Here is a 19,262-nt window from a genome sequence, read left to right on the forward strand (position 1 = left end):
GCATGAACGGGGGAGGGGCAGAGAGAGAGGGAGACACAGAATCGGGAACAGGTTCCAGGCTCTGAGCCATTAGCCCAGATCCTGACGCGGGGCTCGAACTCACGGACCGCGAGATCATGACCTGGCTGAAGTCGGATGCTTAACCGACTGCGCCACCCAGGTGCCCCCCAAAAAAATTTTTAATAAATAAAAATAAAAAATAAATAAAAATAGGGGCACCTGGATAGCTCAGTCGGTTGAGTGTTTGACTTCAACTCAGGTCATGATCTCACAGCTTTTGGGTTCAAGCCCTGCGTCGGGCTCTGTGCTGACAGCTCAGAGCCTGGAGCCTGCTTCCGATTCTGTGTCTCCCTCTCTCTGCCCCTCCCCCGCTTGTGCGCGCTCTCTCTCTCTCTCTCTCTTTCTCTCTCTCTCTTTCTCTCTCTCAGTAAACATTAAAAAAATTTTTTTAATAAATAAAAATAGAATAAAAAGTCATCTGACTATTCCTCATCTGCTTGAACATTTTCAGCAGTTTCACATTACCTTAAAAATAAATTTCAAGTTGGGGGCCTGGGTGGCTCAGTTGGTTAAGCATCTGACTTTGGCTCAGGTCATGATCTCACAGTTCGTGAGTCTGAGCCCTGCATCAGGCTCTGTGCTGACAGCTCAGAGCATGGAGCCTGCTTGGATTCTGTGTCTCCCTCTCTCTCTTTGCCCCTCCCCCTGCCTCTCTCTCTCTTTCTCTTTCTTTCTCTCTCTGTCTCAAAAATAAACATTAAAAAAATTAAAAAAAAAAAAAGATAAATTCCAATGTTTTTAGCACTGCATACCAGGACTTCCAAGATCTGAGCCTGCCTACTTTCCATCTCCATACATTACTTCCTCCACCCCTTCCTCCATCTTGTGCTTCAACAATCCTGAGCTGCTTATTGTGCCCATGGTATTTTATATCTCTGAATGTGCTACTCTTAGTGTGGATTCGTCATGAGTCATTATCATGTCATGCTGTGATTAAGTTTTATCTCTCCCACTAGTCCTTCTAGGGCCAGATTGATGTTGTCTTCATCTCTGTGTTACCAGCACAGTACATGGCACATTGTAAGCTCTCAACAGATGTTTGTAGACCTGACCCAGTGATCATTTTAGCCCACACTGATTCATCCTGCTTAGCAGAATGCTAGCATTATGAGGTGCCTGGGTGGCTCAGTCGGTTACGAGACCGACTTCAGCTCAGGTCATGATCTCATGGTTGTGGATTTGAGCCCCATGTTGGGCTCTGTACTGATAGCTCAGAGCCTGGAGTCTGCTTCGGATTCTGTGTCTCCCTCTCTCTCTGCCCCTTTCCCTCATGCTCTGTCTCTCTCTCTCTCTCTCTCTCTCTCTCTCTCTCTCTCTCTCTGTCTCTCTCAAAAACAAGTAAACATTAAAAAAAAAATTAAAAATGGGGTGGCTGGGTGGCTCAGTTGGTTAAGTATCCAACTTCGGCTCAGGTCATGATCTCACAGTTCCTGAGTTCAAGCCCTGCGTCAGGTTCTGTGCTGACAGCTCAGAGCCTTGAAGCCAGCTTCAGATTCTATGTCTCCCTCTCTCTCTGTCCCTCCCCCACTCATGCTCTGTCTCTGTCTCTGTTTCAAGAATAAAAAATAAACATAAAGGGATGCCTGGGTGGCTCAGTTGGTTAACCGTCCGACTTCATCCCAGGTCATGATCTTGCGGTTCATGAGTTCAAGCCCCGCACTGGGCTCTGTGCTCACAGGCCCTGGAGCCTGCTTTGGATTCTGTGTCTCCCTCTCTGTCTGCCCCTCCCCTCCTCATTCTCTGTCTTTGTCTCTCTCTCTCTCTCAAATATAAAACAAAACATTAAAAAAATTTTTTTAATAAAAATAAAAGAAAAAAGAATGCTGAGTACTATGATCCGTCTGCATATACCTGCTGCTGCCCACTTCAGTTTCTAAGCAGTGTGACAGATCTTTCTATCCTCAACCTTTAGATTTTTTTTTTTCTTTTTTTGGACCTAGAAATTTGTTCTCTGCAAGAACCCAAATAAGACTTATGAAATATTTTTCTTTTGGTTTTTCTTCTCTCTCTAGTTCCCATTGCCCGGGCTGTACTTGTTGATATGGAACCTAAAGTTATCAATCAAACACTATCAAAGGCTGCCCAGTCTGGCCGATGGAAATATGGCCAGCATTCGTGCTTCTGTCAGAAACAAGGTTCTGGAAACAACTGGGCATATGGGTAAGAGTAACTCCTCATGTTTTCCAGTTTAGATACAGCTACCTGGACAGCTTAGTTATAGCTGTACAGTTAATATACCAAGCACATAATCTTGAAATTGCTGTTTTAGGAGCACCTGGGTGGCTCAGTGGTTGAGCATCCGACTTCGGCTCAGGTCATGATCTCACAGTTCGTAGGTTCATAGGTTCGAGGCCCACGTTGGGCTCTGTGCTGATACCTATGAGCCTAGAGCTTGCTTCAGATTCTGTGTCTCCCTCCGTCTCTTGCCCCTCCCCTGCTCACGCTCTGCTAACATTTAATGAATAAATGTTAAAAATTTTTTTTTTAAATGGCTATTTTAGGGGCGCCTGGGTGGCTCAGTCAGTTAAGCATCCGACTTCGGCTCAGGTCATGATCTCGCGGTCTGTAAGTTCGAGCCCCGCGTCAGGCTCTGTGCTGACAGCTCAGAGCCTGGAGCCTGTTTCAGATTCTGTGTCTCCCTCTCTCTCTGGCCCTCCCCCATTCATGCTCTGTCTCTCTCTGTCTCAAAAATAAATAAACATGAAAAAAAAATTTTTTTTTTTTTTTAAATGGCTGTTTTAAAATGTAGAGTGTAGGGACGCCTGGGTGGCTCAGTTGGATAAGCGTCCAACTTCGGCTCAGGTCATGATCTCACAGTTCGTGGGTTTGAGCCCCGCATCAGGCTCTGTGCTGACAGCTAAGAACCTGGATCCTGCTTCTGATTCTGTGTATCTCTCTCTCTCTCTCAATCTCTGCTCCTCTCCTGCTCGTACTCTGTCTCTCTCTCTCAAAAATAAATAAACTTAAAAAAAAGTTTTTTTTAATGTAGAGTGTGACTTCATCCAGAAGAAACTCTTTATTCTGTCTCATGTATGTCTGTGCTTCAGGTCCAGGTAATGATGAAACCAGGGATCTCTTGCCAGCAAGGTTTTCTACTTTTTCATGTTGTTCTGCCAACTAACTTCTCATTAAAAAATATTTTGGGGTGCCCAGGTCACTCAGTTAAACGTCTGACTCTTGATTTCAGCTCAGGTCATGGTCCCACGATTCGTGAGATCAAGCCCTGCATCAGGCTCTGTGCTGACAGCATGGAGCCTGCTTGGAATTGTCTCTCTACCTCTCTCTGCCCCTCCCTCACGTGTGCATGCATGGACACACACGCTCTATCTCTTTCTGTTCCTAAAATAAATAAATAAACTTTAAAAAAAAAACAGTATCTTTACCTGGCAGGTATTTCAGCTAATAGGGAACCCAGCAAAGCAGTAGTATGTCCTGGGGTTCTTTGGAAAATTCCAATGCCTGGTTCTTACTTCCAGAGATTTTGATTTAATTGGTTTAGGCTAAAGCCCAGATGTTGGAACTTTTCAAAGCTTCCCTAGGTGATTCAAATGTGCAGCAAAGTTTGAGAACCACTGTTTTAGGAATATTATCATGAATATTGGATGTTATTTTGTACCATAAACTTGCAGAACTATCTGGTAATTGAAGTCTTCAGCTAAAGGAATGACCTGTAAAAGATAAGTTTCTGTACCCAGTAAATTCACTCTCCCCGCAATCCTATTCGCCTTTAACTTGTATATTTTAAATTTTGTCTATCAGAGCCCCTGTTCCTTTCATGAAAGTTAGTTCACATCCATGGGTTTAAAAAGCCTTCTCTATCCTATATCTTCCTCTCTGCATTGCCTCTTTCTGATTAAACTGAAAGGTGTTTGTATTTGTTTCTTTTGTGTTGTAGTTACTCTGTTCATGGACCCAGGCATGAAGAATCTATAATGAACCTAATCCAGAAGGAAGTGGAAAAATGTGACTGTTTGAGTGGTTTTTTCATCATAATGAGTATGGCTGGGGGCACAGGATCAGGTCTAGGAGCCTTCGTTACACAGAATTTACAAGATCACTACTCAAACTCTTTGAAAATGAATCAGATTATATGGCCTTATGGAACCGGTGAGGTAGGAACATGTTAATTGAAAATTTTATATTTTGTGTTCTTTGCAGTGAAATAAGTGTAGGTTAAAGATTGATTTTACCCTTTCTTTGGAAATATTAATTTACTACAACAGGAGTCATTCATTATACAATATGGTACTTTTTGGAATTTTTAAAACAAGGACACCTCATTCATTTGGAAAGGTTTAAGCAAAGTTAAATGGATTGTTCACAAAAGTACCATCTTAGGAATCCACTCCTGGGTTAGTCCCTCTGGATATAGTATGTAAAGGAGGGACCTTGACCACATGTGGGGGTTCATCATGACATTACCAACCTTCAAAGAATTTTCCTTTCTTTCCATTGAGAGGAAATTTCTATATAGGCTAGTTTCTTGTTGATCAGCCTAGTAGGAGAAATTCTAAAATGGAGGTGAGTTAAGTCACTATAGGAAACGCTGTAGGAAGAAAGTATGATAGTAATAGTCACTGTTTATTAAGCCCTTACTATATACAGGACACTCTTTTAAGTGCTTTACTTGCATTCTGCCATTAATCCATACAACTCTAGGAGCTGATATAATTATTACACCTGTTGTACAAATGAGAAAACTGAAGCATGGAGAGATGATATAACTTGTTCAAGATCATATAGCTAAAAAGTGACAGAGCTGGGATTTGAACCCAGGCAGAATGCCCTTACAATCTACCCTCGTAATTTCTCTTTTCTTTTGCCTTTCTTATTTCTGACCTTTTTCTCTCCAGGTTATTGTTCAGAACTACAACTCCATTTTGACTCTTTCTCACTTGTACCGATCTTCAGATGCCCTCCTCGTTCATGAAAATGATGCTGTTCATAAGATCTGTGCAAAACTGATGAACATCAAGCAAATCTCCTTTACCGATATAAACCAAGTCCTTGCACATCAGCTGGGAAGCGTGTTCCAACCTACTTATTCTATGGAAGGCTCATATCACTACAGAAGAAATCCATTAGGTATTTGTCCTCTTGTATCTAACTTGTATGAAAGTCTTACGTTTTGAAAGCCTCAGTTATTCCTCCCTGGCTTGTCCCGTCTGTCTGAAGATACACTCAGATCTCCCTCATCTCAAAAACCTTCCTGAAGAACTACCTAGCTCTCCAACTAGATAGTTGGAAGTTTTGAGAAGTTACTAAATTTCTGAAGTGATAGATGCGCATTGGTTCTATTCTTCAGGATCCTTTTATTCTTCTTCTTTTTTTTTTAACAGCAACTTTGAGATATAATTCACACACCATATAATTCACTCATTTAAAATGTACAATTCAATTTTTTTTTAAGTTTATTTATTTTGGGGCACCTGAGTGGTTCAGTTGGTTGAGTGTCCAACTTCGGCTGAGGTCATGATCTCACGGTTCATGAGTTTGAGCCCCATGTCGGGCACTGTGCTATCAGCTCTGAGCCTGGAGCCTGCTTCGGATTCTGTGTCTCCCCTTCTCTCATCTCTTCCCCTGCTCTCGCTCTCTCTCTCTCTCTCTCAAAAAATAAATACACATTAAAAAAAATTAAAGTTTATTTATTTTGAGAGACAGAGAGAGAGCGAGTGCACAAGTGGGGGAGGAGCAGAGAGAGTGAGAAAGAGAATCTCAAGCAGGCTCCACGCCATCAGCATAGAGCCTAATGTGGGGCTTGAACTCACCAACTGTGAAATCGTGCATGACCTAAACTGAGGTTAGGAGTGGGATGCTTAACCGGCTGAGCCAGGCGTCCCTACAATTCAATTTTTTAGCATATTCACAAAGTTCTACAACCATCATTTTCATCACCCCATTAAGAAACCCATCATTCTTTTTCCAGCTTATTCATCAAGTGGTGCCATATCAATCCAAATCATCTAGATGCAAATAACTCCATAGTCTATACCCTTCTCGGTCCTAATGTCTTTCCCAAATAGTTGCCTATCCCAATTTTTTTAGTTGCCTTCTGGCTTCTTCAAGTTTAGAATGTTCTGAATAGATCCATCTTTTTTTTCCCCTCTCCTCTCTCCCCTGCTCCCTCTTCCTAAGTTTCTATCACCTGGATTTCTCCCACTGTCCTCATATCCCATCAGTATGTTCAGACCTGTTGGTGCCTTTTCTACCATCTGCCTGCATTCTTCCCCCTACTTCCCTATCTCTCTGACATTCACTCAGGGTGCCAGTATCTCTCAACTAATACTGCATACTCTCCCTGAACACAAAGCAAACTAGCCTCTTTCTATTCCTTCTCTCTCTCTCTCTCTCTCTCTCTCTCTCTCTCTCTCTCTCTGGCATAAAAACAGAGCTTAGATCTAATCAACATTCCTATCTGAAGGTGGTCCTAACCTTGCATTCCTTCCTGTACCTGCCTCATCCCCCTGCAGTCCATCTTGCAAGCTTACTGCAACAGAGCCTCCCCAGTGTGCAGATCTAATTCTTGTACTCCCTCGTGCTCATCCTATGGCCAGGTTTGCCAGAATTCCTTCGCCTGGCCTCCACATTATGCCCTGAACCCTAACTTTCTAGCTTCATTACCTACTGTCTCCTCTGCATGGATCCCCACCTACTTTTCATCCTGTCTGCACTGTCTCTCTTCAGTCTGGTGCTTTCCAGCCCAGGTCCCTTTGCTCAGTGTTCCTTCTCCTTAGAAATCGCTTCCTCCTTCCTTTCTTCACCTCTATTAAAACCTTATACATCCTTTGGTGTCCCAATTCAAGTGGTAATTTTTCTGTAAAGCTTTCATACTGAGGTCTTCACCTAAAGTAACCCTCTTTTTCTGAACTAAGGCATTCTCTCTTTTACGTCACTTAATATTTTTTACCATTATTATTTCTTTAAGTGTGTTTGTTTATCTTTAAAAGTAACACAAACAGCACACCTATTCAACAAGTGAAAAACAATACGCAATCAAAAGTAAGTGTCCTTCCCACCCTTTCCCAGATGCTATCACTATAACTAACACCATGTGTTTCCTTAGAGAGGAATTCTGTCATGTGCATATTATGTAGTCCTACTAATGTGCAACTTCCTTGGAGACATGTCTTGTTAATTTCTGTGCATTCTACAGTACTTACTGTATTGCACATCTGTTCATTCAACCAATATTTATTGACTTCCTACTGTGTGCCAGGCACTATGCTAAATGTTGGGGATCCAGTGTGAGCCAATGCAGACATTGTGTTCACTGTGAAATGTGAAAGACATTAAACAAATAAATTACACCAAGAATGTATAATTAAAGAACTCACCAGCTGTGAAATCGTGCATGACCTAAACTGAGGTTAGGAGTGGGATGCTTAACCGACTGAGCCAGGCGTCTCTGAAGTGCTCTGCACTCTGAAGTGCTCTGAAGGAAAGAAGTCCAGTTTCAAGAGAATGTGTCACAAAGGAATCAGACTTAGACTGCAGGGACAAGGAAGACTGCCCTGAAAAAGTAACACTTGAGCCAAAAGCTGGTAAAGGACTTGGAGATGACTAAGCCAAGGGAAGGAGGAGGGAACAGCATGGGCAGAGGTCTTGCAGCAGAAGGAATCCTGGCACATCAAATAGAAATCCCATGACCCCGTAGCACAGAGAATGGTAAGGCTAAAGTGGTGAGCAGGGGTAGGCCTTACAGATTCTCATAAGCCATTTAGAGGCCTTCCTCATTACCCTAAGAATAGGGAGAAGCCGATGAAAGATTTTTAGCAGGTTGGTGACATAATCACTTTTCCTTTTGAAAAATCCACTGGACTTCTGTGGATAGCTGATTGGAGGTGAGTCTGCAGGCTGGTCTAGTCATTCCCTGCAGAGATTGTGGTGGTTTGAACTCATTGAACTGCACTGAGAAAATAAAGATGGTTATTAATAAAAACTCCCCCGCTATGTGCAAACCTTACTGTGCACTTCACCTCACAATTTGCACTTCACCTGGTGTCACGGTGGGAGAAGTGTCCTGCTCCTGTCAAAGACAGCTCTCTCGCTTAATTTCTGGGTCCCATTCCCTCTCCCTTCTCAGGGACTTAATTCTTCACTCATCTCTCGTCCTCCCCTGTCATAAACTTATGCCTCTTTCCTGGATTATTGCCATTACAACTACTCTTGGGCATCTCTTACACTGAAAAAATCCTCCCTTGACATCACCTCTAGTGATTGCACCCATTCCTCTGTGATTCTTTAAAACAACGCAAGGGTGTGTGTCCTTGCTGTCATTAGCTCCTCCTCATCTCATCATCTTCACCCCCTCTGATCTAGTTTCTACCCCACCATGCCTCTGAAAATGCTTTTTATAAGTCACAAGTGTGTCCACATTGCCAAATTTAGTGGACACTTTGTTGTCCTCATTTCCATCAGTAGAATTTGGCATGGCTGATCTTTGGTCTTCCAAATCTTTTGTCTTTTGTGACAGCCCTCTCCTCATTTTCCTTTTATCTCACTGACTACACCTTTTATTCCCTTCTTTTCTCCTCCTTTGACTCCTTTTCTTTTTCCCAAGCTCTAAATGCTGGTCTTAGACCCTCTCCCTGATAACTGGCCTAGTTCCATGGCTTTAAACACCATTTGTATTCTCCAACTTGCTGGTTTATCTCCAACTCTGACCAATTCCCTAAGCTCCAGATTTCTATATCCAGTAGCCTTTTCCTGTATGACATTTATATGTACACATTTCATGGACATCCCAAACATAATGTGTCTAAAACAGAGAGCTTTCCCCCAGAAGCTCATTTCTTTCTCACTCCCTCAGTTACTCAGTTTTAAAATCTTAGATGCAGGGGCCTGGGTGGCTCAGTTGGTTAAGCATCTGACTTTGGCTCAGGTCATGATTTCACAGTTTGTGAGTTCGAGCCCCGCGTCCGGCTCTGTACTGACAACTCAGCCTGGAGCCTGCTTCAGATTCGGTGTCTCCCTCTCTCTCTGCCCCTCCCCCACTCATCCTCTCTCTCTCTCAAATAAATAAACATTTAAAAAAATTGGGGGGGGGGGGGCTCCTGGGTGGCTCAGTCCGTTGAGTGTCCGACTTCAGCTCAGATCATGATCTCGCAGTTCGTGAGTTCGAGCCCCGTGTAAGGCTCTGTGCTGACAGCTCAGAGCCTGGAGACTGCTTCAGATTCTGTGTCTCCCTCTCTCTCTGCCCCTTCCCTGCTCATACTCTGTCTCTCTCTGTCTCTCAAAAATGAATAAACGTTAAAAAAAATTTTTTTTTTAATTTTTTTTTTTTTATCTTAGATCCAGAGGCACCTGGGTAGCTCAGTCGGTTAAGCATCTGACTTTGGCTCAGGCCATGGTTTCATGGTTCAAGAGTTTGAGCCCTGCATCGGGCTGTCAACACAGAGCCCACTTCAGATCCTCTGTCCCCTTCTCTTGCTCCCCCTCCCCCATTCATTCTCTCTGTCTCTCTGTCTCTCTCTCTGTGTCTGTCTCTCTGTCTCTCAAAAGTAAATATTTTTAAAAAGTTTTTTAGGGACACTTAGGTGGTTCAGTCGGTTAAGCATCCGACTCTCTGTTTCGGCTCATGTCATGATCTCACAGTTTCATGGGTTCAAGCCCACATCGGGCTCTGTGCTGATGATGTGGAGCCTGCTTGGGATCCTCTCTCTCCCTCTATCTCTGCCCCTCCCCTGCTCACTCTGTCTCTGTCTCTCTCAAAATAAATAAATAAACTTAAAAAAATTTTTTTTAAATTTAAATCTTAGATCCAGTTTTCTTACAGGAAAGTCTATAATTGCCTCCATTGTATGTGGTTTATCTTATGTCTTCCAGTTTCCCTTCTTTCCTGCCATTCTCCCCTGTTCATGAACAGAGCCTCAGGGGCCTCATTACGTATCATATAGCCCAGCTCATTCTCACCAGGGTGTCCGTTCTTGCTGTCCTCATTAACTTCCTTCTCCCTCTACCAGGAGTATTCTCCTGACCATTTCCCTTTCATCTTTCAAGTCTCAGCTCACTGTTACCTTCTTAAAATGGCCTTCCATGATCCTATTTGAGGAGTGAGCACCTATAATATCATCCTGTTTGTTTCCTTCCCACCATTTATTACTTTCTGACATTGTTTTGTTCATTTATTACCTCTTTTATTCTTTCTTTCTTTCTTTCTTTCTTTCTTTCTTTCTTTCTTTCTTTCTTTCTTTCTTTCTTTCTTTCCTTCCTTCCTTCCTTCCTTCCTTCCTTCCTTCCTTCCTTCCTTCTTTCTTTCAAGAGGGAGAGAGAGCACACACCAGCATGGGACAGGGGCAGAAGGAGAGAGGGAGGATCTTAAGTAGGCTCAGCACAGAGCTTGATGTGGGGCTCTATCCCACAACCCTGGGATCATGACCTGAGTGGAAATCAAGAGTTGGACACTCAACCAACCGAGCCACTCAGATGCCCCTGTTCTTTGTTTCTAACCACTAGAATAGAAGCTCTGTGAAAGTAAGGCCTTGTCTACCTTGCTCACCACTGTGTCTGCTATCCTCAGAACAATGCCTCTCATATAACAGGTCCTTGCTAAATGGGACTAAACACATTGAGATAAAGAGGATAGATTTGAGAGAAATTGGGGGTGGAGTAAAATGCAGAGGACCAGGTGATGGATTGGATCTGGAAAATGACAGAAAGGGAGGTGCAGAGCATAAGTCATGGGGCCCTGGGTTACAAAACAGTGTAGTCTGTAGTGATGTTTGCTGGATCTGGGGACACTAAAAAAAGATCTGGTTTGTGGGGCATAGTATGGGGCAAAGAAAGAGGTGGGTCTTAAACATGTTGAGTGTGAGGTGCCTTTGCCGTATCTTAATGGAAATGTCATGTGATAAGTTAGCTGGAAGTTTACCTGGTCTTCCCGCTTCAACCTTTGCCAGCCCACAGCCTTTTCTAAAGTGTAGCAGCCAGACTGAACTCTGGCTTTACTTGTCTAAAAGGTTAAATCCCATTAGATCCTGTTACTCTCTTATTCAAAACTTTCAAGAGGTTTCCCATCTCACCCAGAGTTAAAGCCAAAGTAATTGGAATCATATGCAAGGTTTTGTTCTGTCTGGTTTCCATTGCTTTCTTGACCTTATATCCTGCTCTCTCTCTTCTAGCCACATTGGCCTCCATGCTTTTTCTCAGATATGTCTGTTGTGCCTCAGAGTCTCTGTACTAAATGACCTCAGATACCCACATGGCTCCATTCAGGTGTTTGAGGAGATGTGACCTTTACAACAAAGCATCAGCATTAGTGGGCATCTAAATTCTGAGGGGCCCCAGTCTGTGATGTGGGGTGACTTTCTACAGCAATGCTCTGACAGCAACAGAGAATGTGAGGAGTGGGGCTGGTCCAAGATTGGACTTTCACTTAAGAAGATTTGATGAAGAGACAGGGGCAAATAGCTGGGTTAGAAAAGAAGTGAAGCAAGGGGAAGACTGATGGACTGAGAAGGCAGGAGGTCCATGGATTAGTTTGTCTTAGTCCATTTAAGTTGCTATAACAAAAGTGCTATTTACTAAGTAACTTATTTAGAACATAACATTGTTTCTCATGGTTCTGAAGGCTGGAAAGTCCAAGATCAAGGCACCAGTAGGTACAGTGTCTGGTGAGGTCCTTCTTCTTGGTTCTTAGATGGCCATCTTCTCACTGTGTCCTCACATGGCAGGGGGTGCTAGAGAGTTCAGTGGGGCCCCTTTTAGAAGGGCACTAATCCCATTTCTGAGGGTTCCACCCTTACCATACCATCATCTTGGGGGTTAGGATTTCAAATATATGAATTTGAGGGGGAAACAAACCTTCAGTCTATAATAGGGTCTTAACAAGGTCTTGGCATGGTTAAAAATGAGAGTAGGTAAACAAGAAGGCTGGAGGGAAAAGTAGATTGTGACCGTTAATAATTCATGTGTTGGGGAGGCTGGGTGGCTCAGTTGCTTGAGCATCCAATTCTAGATTTCAGCTCAGTTCATGATCTCAGGGTCCTGACATAGAGCTCCATGTCAGGCTCCGTGCTGAGCATGGAGCCTGCTTGGGATTCTCTCCCTCCCCCTCCTTCTGCTCCTCCTTTGCTCTTTCTCTCACTCTCAAAAAAATAAAAATAAATAAAAAAATTTAAAGGTAGATCATTAATTACCTTTCTAAAGAATGATCATTCATGTGTCAGTGCTCAGGCTATATTTGTTGACTATTGTTTGTGCTATGCAATAAAATTCAGCTGTAGGTATTTTGCATTAAAGGACTCTTATGTTCAGGGGTGCCTGGGTGGTGCAGTCAGTTAAGCATCCAACTCTTGATCACAGCTCAGGTCATGATCTCACGGTTTGTGAATTCTAGCCCCACATCAGGCTCTGCTGTGATGGTGCAGAGCCTGCTTGGGATTCTGTTTCCTTCTCTGTGCCCCTCCCCCACTTGTGCACTCCCTAGTGCACATCTCAAAATGAATAAACATTAAAAAAAAAAAAAGATTCATGTTTAGAGGAAAGTCCACTAGTCATAAGATCAATTTGTGTAAAACTTTGTAGATGTTTGTGTCAAAATTTGTTCTTTTCTTTAGGATATAGGATGAGTTTGCACTCAGTGTTACAAAATTTATATTTCATGTTGTTATAATAATATATTTTTCTCTTTTCTCAAGTTTTTTCCCAAAAATATATAAAACAGCTCTGAATGCAAAACAAATTAGCTTTTTTCCATAATCCTGTTTCATTACAAATATGTTTCTAAAGATAGGTGTATTCCTGTCTTCAGGAATCACTAATCTTGTCTTTTTTCCCTAGTAGAATTTGCTTTAACATGCCCTGCTTATCCTTTAACCAGATAAAATAAATAAGAGATCTAGAAAATTTTCTAAAGGAATATTTAGTGGATATGAATGATGATAAAAGCATATTAGCTCTGATGCTCACTTAGATTCCTGGGGTGTAGCTACATATTTTGTTCATATTTCCAGTTTCTTAGCTTCTACATTCTTGTTTCCTTTTTGTCAAAGTATGTTTTCTCACTCAAGCTAAAATAGGTGCCAAAATGAAGCAAATATGTGATCTGAAATAGACATTGTCTCTGAAATTTCATTTACATTTTTAAATTTAAGCAATTCTGGCCTTGGTGGAGAAAACATATTTGGCCCCCCAAACCATCTAACCATAGTTGTGTAAGGGTCAATGGAAACATTGTGGAATTTAAAAATTCAGTCCAGGTTTTTTTCTTTACAGGAGAGTTAATGGAGAATTTAGTCCCCCATCCTGAATTCAAGATGCTGGGTATTCGTAACATTCCTCAGATGTCTGAGAACTCACTGGCTTACAGTACGTTTACTTGGGCTGGCCTCCTCAAGCACCTGAGACAGATGCTCATTTCTAATTCGAAAATGGAAGAAGGTAACGGGTATTTTATTTTATTTATTTTTTTATTTATTTATTTAAAAAAATTTTTTTTAACGTTTATTTATTTTTGAGACACAGAGAGACAGAGCATGAACGGGGGAGGGTCAGAGAGAGGGAGACACAGAATCTGAAACAGGCTCCAGGCTCCGAGCTGTCAGCACAGAGCCCAACGCGGGGCTCGAACTCACGGACCGCGAGATCATGACCTGAGCTGAAGTCGGCCGCCCAACCGACTGAGCCACCCAGGCGCCCCAGTAACGGGTATTTTAAAAACATGCAAGCCACAAACTGGGAAAAGAGCCTGCACTGGAGTTCTCAGTATAAACTGGCTTGGGCGAGTTGAAATAATGGTGACTTCTGGTCAGGGAGGTTCCTGCAAAAACTTACCAGGACATCCCAGGAGGACTGCTTAATTACTGCACAGTTTCATTAACCAAAAATGAAAAAAATTTTCAGAGGAGTTTAACATTTTTTTAAGTTTTGTTGATTGATTGATTGATTGATTTTTAGTAATCTCTGTACCCAACAGGGAGCTCGCACTCATTACTCTGAGGTCAAGAGTCGCACACTCAATTGACTGAGCCAGCCAGGTGCCCCTATTTTATTTTATTTTTATCAAAGTAATATATGAACATAATATGTAAAAAATCAGGGGCACATGGGTGGCTCAGTTGGTTAAGCGTCCGACTTCACCTCAGGTCATGATCTCATGGTTTGTGAGTTCGAGCACTGCGTTGGGCTCTGTGCTGACAGCTCAGAGCCTGGAGACTGCTTCAGATTCTGTGTCTCTTTCTCTCTCTGCCCCTCCCCTACTTGCGCCTCTGTCTCTCTGTCTTTCTTTCTCAAAAATAAGTGAACATTAAAAGAAAAAACATTTTTGGGGCGCCTGGGTGGTGCAGTCGGTTAAGCGTCCGACTTCAGCCAGGTCACGATCTCGCTGTCCGTGAGTTCGAGCCCCGTGTCAGGCTCTGGGCTGATGGCTCGGAGCCTGGAGCCTGTTTCCGATTCTGTGTCTCCCTCTCTCTCTGCCCCTCCCCCGTTCATGCTCTGTCTCTCTCTGTCCCAAAAATAAATAAACGTTGAAAAAAAAAAATTTAAAAGAAAAAACATTTTTTTTAAAAGATCAAATAGTCTGGGGTGCCTGTGTGGCTTAGTCAGTTAAGCATCCAACTTTGGCCCAGGTCACGATCTCACAGTTGGTGAATTCGAGCCCCACATCAGGCTCTGTTGCTGACAGCTTGGAGCCTGGAGCCTGCTTCAGATTCTGTGTCTCCCTCGCTCCCTGCCCTTCCCCCACTCATGCTCTGTCTCTTTCAAAAATAAATAAATATTTAAAAAAAAAATTTTTTAATCAAATAGTCAAGGGGCGCCTGGGTGGCTCACTTGGTTAAGCATCTGATTCTTGATTTCAGCTCAGGTCATGATCTCACGGTTTGTGAGATGAGCCTCTCATCGACAGCACCAAGCCTGCTTAGGATTCTCTCTCTCTCTCTCTCTCTCTCTCTCTCTCTCTCTCTCTCTCTGCCCCTCTTCAGCTTGTGCACACACACTCTCTCTCTCTCAAAATAAATAAATAAACTTAAAAAAAATCAAATAGTCAAAACTCATCTAAGTGTATACTTATATCTTTACTTTGCAGTGTATATAAATCATATCTCAATTTTTTTAGATAAAGCCAAGTAATTGTCCAGTATGTATTTATAATGAGGAAAAGAGCAGCTCCCTGGCCTATACTTCCCCACTACCCAGATGAAAATACTGTCAATGGTTTTGGCTGTCTCTTCTGGAATTTGCCTCCATATTTCTAAGTATCTTGCTTATATTATTACTTATTTTGTGTTCTAGGTTTAGATATTACCAATTCCCTTCCTAATGTGAAATTGAGAATTGAATCTTCTTATACCACTGCTATACACACACATACACACACACGCACACACACACATGCACGAGAAGTCTCACATCAATCTGATTCCTAATCCTGTTTTGTTTTCTCTTGGATCTTTTAGGATTTCCTTTTTGTCCCTGGAATTCTGTAATTCCTTAATGTGGATCTTCCATTGAGCTTAGTAGAATGTAAGCTTTATTAGGGCAGGGATTCTGTTTTGTTTACTGTTGTACCTTCAGAGCCTGGAACGTAGGGCCCAGCAGGTAGTTTTACTGAGGCCAGAGCCTGACTGGTTTAGCCTTTCTGGAGCAGAAGCCTTTTAGGATGAAGGGGGGGCACTCCCTCTGCTGCAGGGAGTGGGGAAGGGTCTAGGGTTCTCACCACTTCTCATACAGATTTTTATTTTTATTTATTTATTTTTAAGTTTATTTTATTTTTGAGAGAGAGCATGAGTAGGAGAGGGGGAGGGGAGGGGCAGAGAGAAATAGGGGACACAGGATCCAAAGTGGGCTCTGTGCTGACAGCAGCAAGCCCGATGTGGGGCTTAAACTCATGAACCGTGAGATCATGACCTGAGGTGAAATTAGGTGGATGCTCCACCAACTGAGCCACCCAGGTGCCCCTCATACAGATTTTTAACTAAATCCTCTTGTTTCCTCCTCTTTTAGAAGTGGCTGGCCTGCTCCCAGGACCTCTCCACTGTGGGCAGACATTCTAAGCTTCCCCTGCTTGCTAAGTCAGTCACCACTGATTCATTTGCTTTCCAGATTCCAAAGTTTTTTTGCTATTGTCTCCTCTTCTCTTCCCTTTTTTCTTGTTTATGACAAGCTGGTGTTCAGTCTGTCATGTCTAACTAGAAATCACCACTATGTATTATTTTAGTAGCATATATTTTACCACAAATAGCAACAATTTAGGTTTCAATAATATGAAAGTGATTTCTTCTACATTTACTTACTAGTGAAACCTTATAGATTTTAGATTATAGTGTCTGAGGTTTGAAGATAAATAGGAAGTTCACATCTTAAAGTAATGCTTCCCCAATTTTTTGGCCTCAGTACCCGTTTTTCTAGTAATACCTGTTAATATCTCAAGGAACACACTGTTTCTCAGAGTATAGTAGAAGACATGCTGCTTTGAACTCTCTTAGGTCAATAAAACACAGTTTGCTTAGTCATTTTCTCATGCGGGACTCTGAGTATCAACATTTCTTCATAGTTATAGGTAGAGCTTTGAACATATAAATATCTTCATATATGTGAAGATATATGAATAAATATATTTATGTACTAACCAGGTTGAAACAAATAGCTTTAAAAAATCTTTGTATATTACCAGACGACTCCATCTGAAGATTGACCCTATTAATATCACTATCAGCCATTTATCTGTTTCCATATGTCCTAGCAACAGAAGGAATGAGTGATCCCAGAGGGGGCCAGGCAGAAGTTACAGTGTCTTTTATGACTTAGCTTTGGAAGTCACATGCCATCTTTTTTATTAGTATTATTTTTTTAGTTTTAGTTTTATTTATTTTATTTATTTTTTAATGTTTATATATATTTGAGAGAGAAAGACAGAAGGCAAGTGGCGGAGGGACAGAGAGAGAGGGAGACAGAATCCGAAGCAGGCTCCAGGCTCTGAGCTGTCAGCACAGAGCCCGACACGGGGCTCAAACTCATGAACCATGAGATCATGACCTGAGCTGAAGTCAGACACTTAACCAACTGAGCGACCCAAATGTCCCTTTTTATTTTTTTAAAGTTTATTTATTTTGAGGGGCGCCTGGGTGGCTCAGTCGGTTAAGCGTCCGACTTCAGCTCAGGTCACGATCTCGCGGTCCATGAGTTCAAGCCCCGCGTCGGGCTCTGGGCTGATGGCTCGGAGCCTGGAGTCTGCTTCCGATTCTGTGTCTCCCTCTCTCTCTGCCCCTGCCCCGTTCATGCTCTGTCTCTCTCTGTCTCAAAAATAAATAAAACGTTAAAAAAAAATTAAAGTTTATTTATTTTGAGAGAGAAACTCACACACACACACACGCGCGTGCACGCACACACACACACACACACACACACACACAAGCAGGGGAGGGGCAGAGAGAGAGGGAGGGAGACACTCCGCACTGTCAGCACAGAACCCTCTGTGGGGCTCCATCCTAACTCACTGTGAGATCATGACCTGAGCTGAAATCAAGAGTCGGACGCTTAACGGACTGAGCCCCCTAGGTGCCCCTAGTTTTATTTTTACTTAAGTAATCTCTACCCACAATGTAGGGCTTAAACTCATGATCCTGAGATTAAGAGTCACATACTCTTCTGACTGAACCAGTCAGGTGCCCCCACACGACATCATTTCTATACCATCCTTTTGGTTATTGAGGTCAGCCCTATGCATGTGGGAAGGGACCATACAAGGGCTTCAGTATCAGAGGGAAGATCAGTGGCATTCATCTTGGAGGCTGGCTACCACTCCACCCTCTGTCCCCTACTAAATCACGTCTTCCCATATGGAGAATAGACCTAACCCCTCCCAAAGGCTTCAAAAGTTATTTCCGTATAACACATCAAGCTAAATTCCAGAATCTTATCATCTAAAAGCAGGTCCAGGTATGGTGGATTTACACTCCTCAGGTGAGATTTTTTGAGTATAGCTCTTTGAGTACAGTTCTTCCCCCTGCCTCCAATCAGTAGACCATGGTGGACCAGGCATAGCATAACTGGTAGACAGCCCCCTTAAAAAGGGGGAAACGGAAGGCACAAAGAAGTCATGGGTCCATAACAATTCAGCAGGGCACATCCTGGCAGTCTCCTGATGAAAATATAAGACATGGGAATAATTTTTCATGGCTTTGGCTTAGCTCTTTGAGTCAAGCTAAATTATAATTTTGTTTGTTTGTTTGTTTTAAGTAAACTCTACCCCCAACATGGGACTCAATATCACAAACCCAAGATCAAGAATTGCATGCTTGGGGGCGCCTGGGTGGCGCAGTCGGTTAAGCGTCCGACTTCAGCCAGGTCACGATCTCGCGGTCCGTGAGTTCGAGCCCCGCGTCAGGCTCTGGGCTGATGGCTCGGAGCCTGGAGCCTGTTTCCGATTCTGTGTCTCCCTCTCTCTCTGCCCCCTCCCCCGTTCATGCTCTGTCTCTCTCTCTCCCAAAAAAATAAATAAATGTTAAAAAAAAAAAAAAAAAAAAAAGAATTGCATGCTTGGGGCGCCCTGGTGGCTCAGTTGGTTAAGTGCCTGACTCTTGATTTTGGCTCAGGTCATGCATAATCTCACAGGTTTGTGAAATCAAGCCCTGTGTGGGGCTCTGCACAGACAGTGTGGAGTCTGCTTGGGATTCTCTCTCTCCCCCTCTCTTTCTACTCCTCTTCCACTCTATCAAATATAAATAAGTAAACTTTAAAAAAAAATAAAAATGGGGTACCTGGGTGGCTTAGTCGGTTGAACGTCTGACTTCAGCTCAGGTCATGATCTCATGGTTCATGAATTCGAGCCCTGCATCAGGCTCTGTGCTGACGGCTCAGGCTTTGAGCTGTCAGCACAGAGCCTGAGCCTGCTTTGGATTCTGTGTCTCCCTCTCTTTTTGCTCCTCCCCCACTCACACTGTCTCTCAAAAATAAACGTAAAAATTTAAATAAAAGTGGCATCACATTATATGTATTTTTTGCTCTATAGCTTTTTTTCAATATAACAATATTTTGTGGACTTCTTTCCAATTCATTAAATTTGGACATGCCTTATTCTTTTTAATGGCTACATAGTTTTCTACTATATATGTGTCATAATTTATTATGTGCACATAGATTAAAGAGTCAAGTAATTCTACAAAGCCAGTTGTTAAAACAATCATTCCATAAAATTCCTGTATTTTCTCCTTCCCAGGAGCAACCATTTTCAAAACTTTTGCTGGTTCTTTTACTGTGTTTAT

The 19,262-nt window shown here is 42.6% G+C and overlaps 1 protein-coding gene across 5 annotated transcripts in view; it reads left to right on the forward strand.

The window, feature by feature from the left end:
* TUBD1 (tubulin delta 1) overlaps positions 1–19,262 on the forward strand; it is a 33,110-nt gene that overhangs the window by 3,905 nt on the left and 9,943 nt on the right. For 3 of the 5 annotated variants that reach the window (XM_045045152.1, XM_011289092.3, XM_045045151.1), the window contains exons 3-6: positions 2,073–2,220; positions 3,956–4,172; positions 4,914–5,145; positions 13,276–13,440. In XM_045045152.1, the coding sequence (XP_044901087.1) occupies positions 2,073–2,220; positions 3,956–4,172; positions 4,914–5,145; positions 13,276–13,440 (762 nt within the window). The remainder of the gene's footprint in view (positions 1–2,072; positions 2,221–3,955; positions 4,173–4,913; positions 5,146–13,275; positions 13,441–19,262) is intronic. The other 2 variants (XM_045045153.1, XM_045045154.1) reach the window with 2 other exon arrangements.

Source organism: Felis catus, chromosome E1 (genome assembly GCF_018350175.1).
Source record: "Felis catus isolate Fca126 chromosome E1, F.catus_Fca126_mat1.0, whole genome shotgun sequence".
NCBI classification, from domain to species: Eukaryota; Metazoa; Chordata; class Mammalia; order Carnivora; family Felidae; genus Felis; species Felis catus.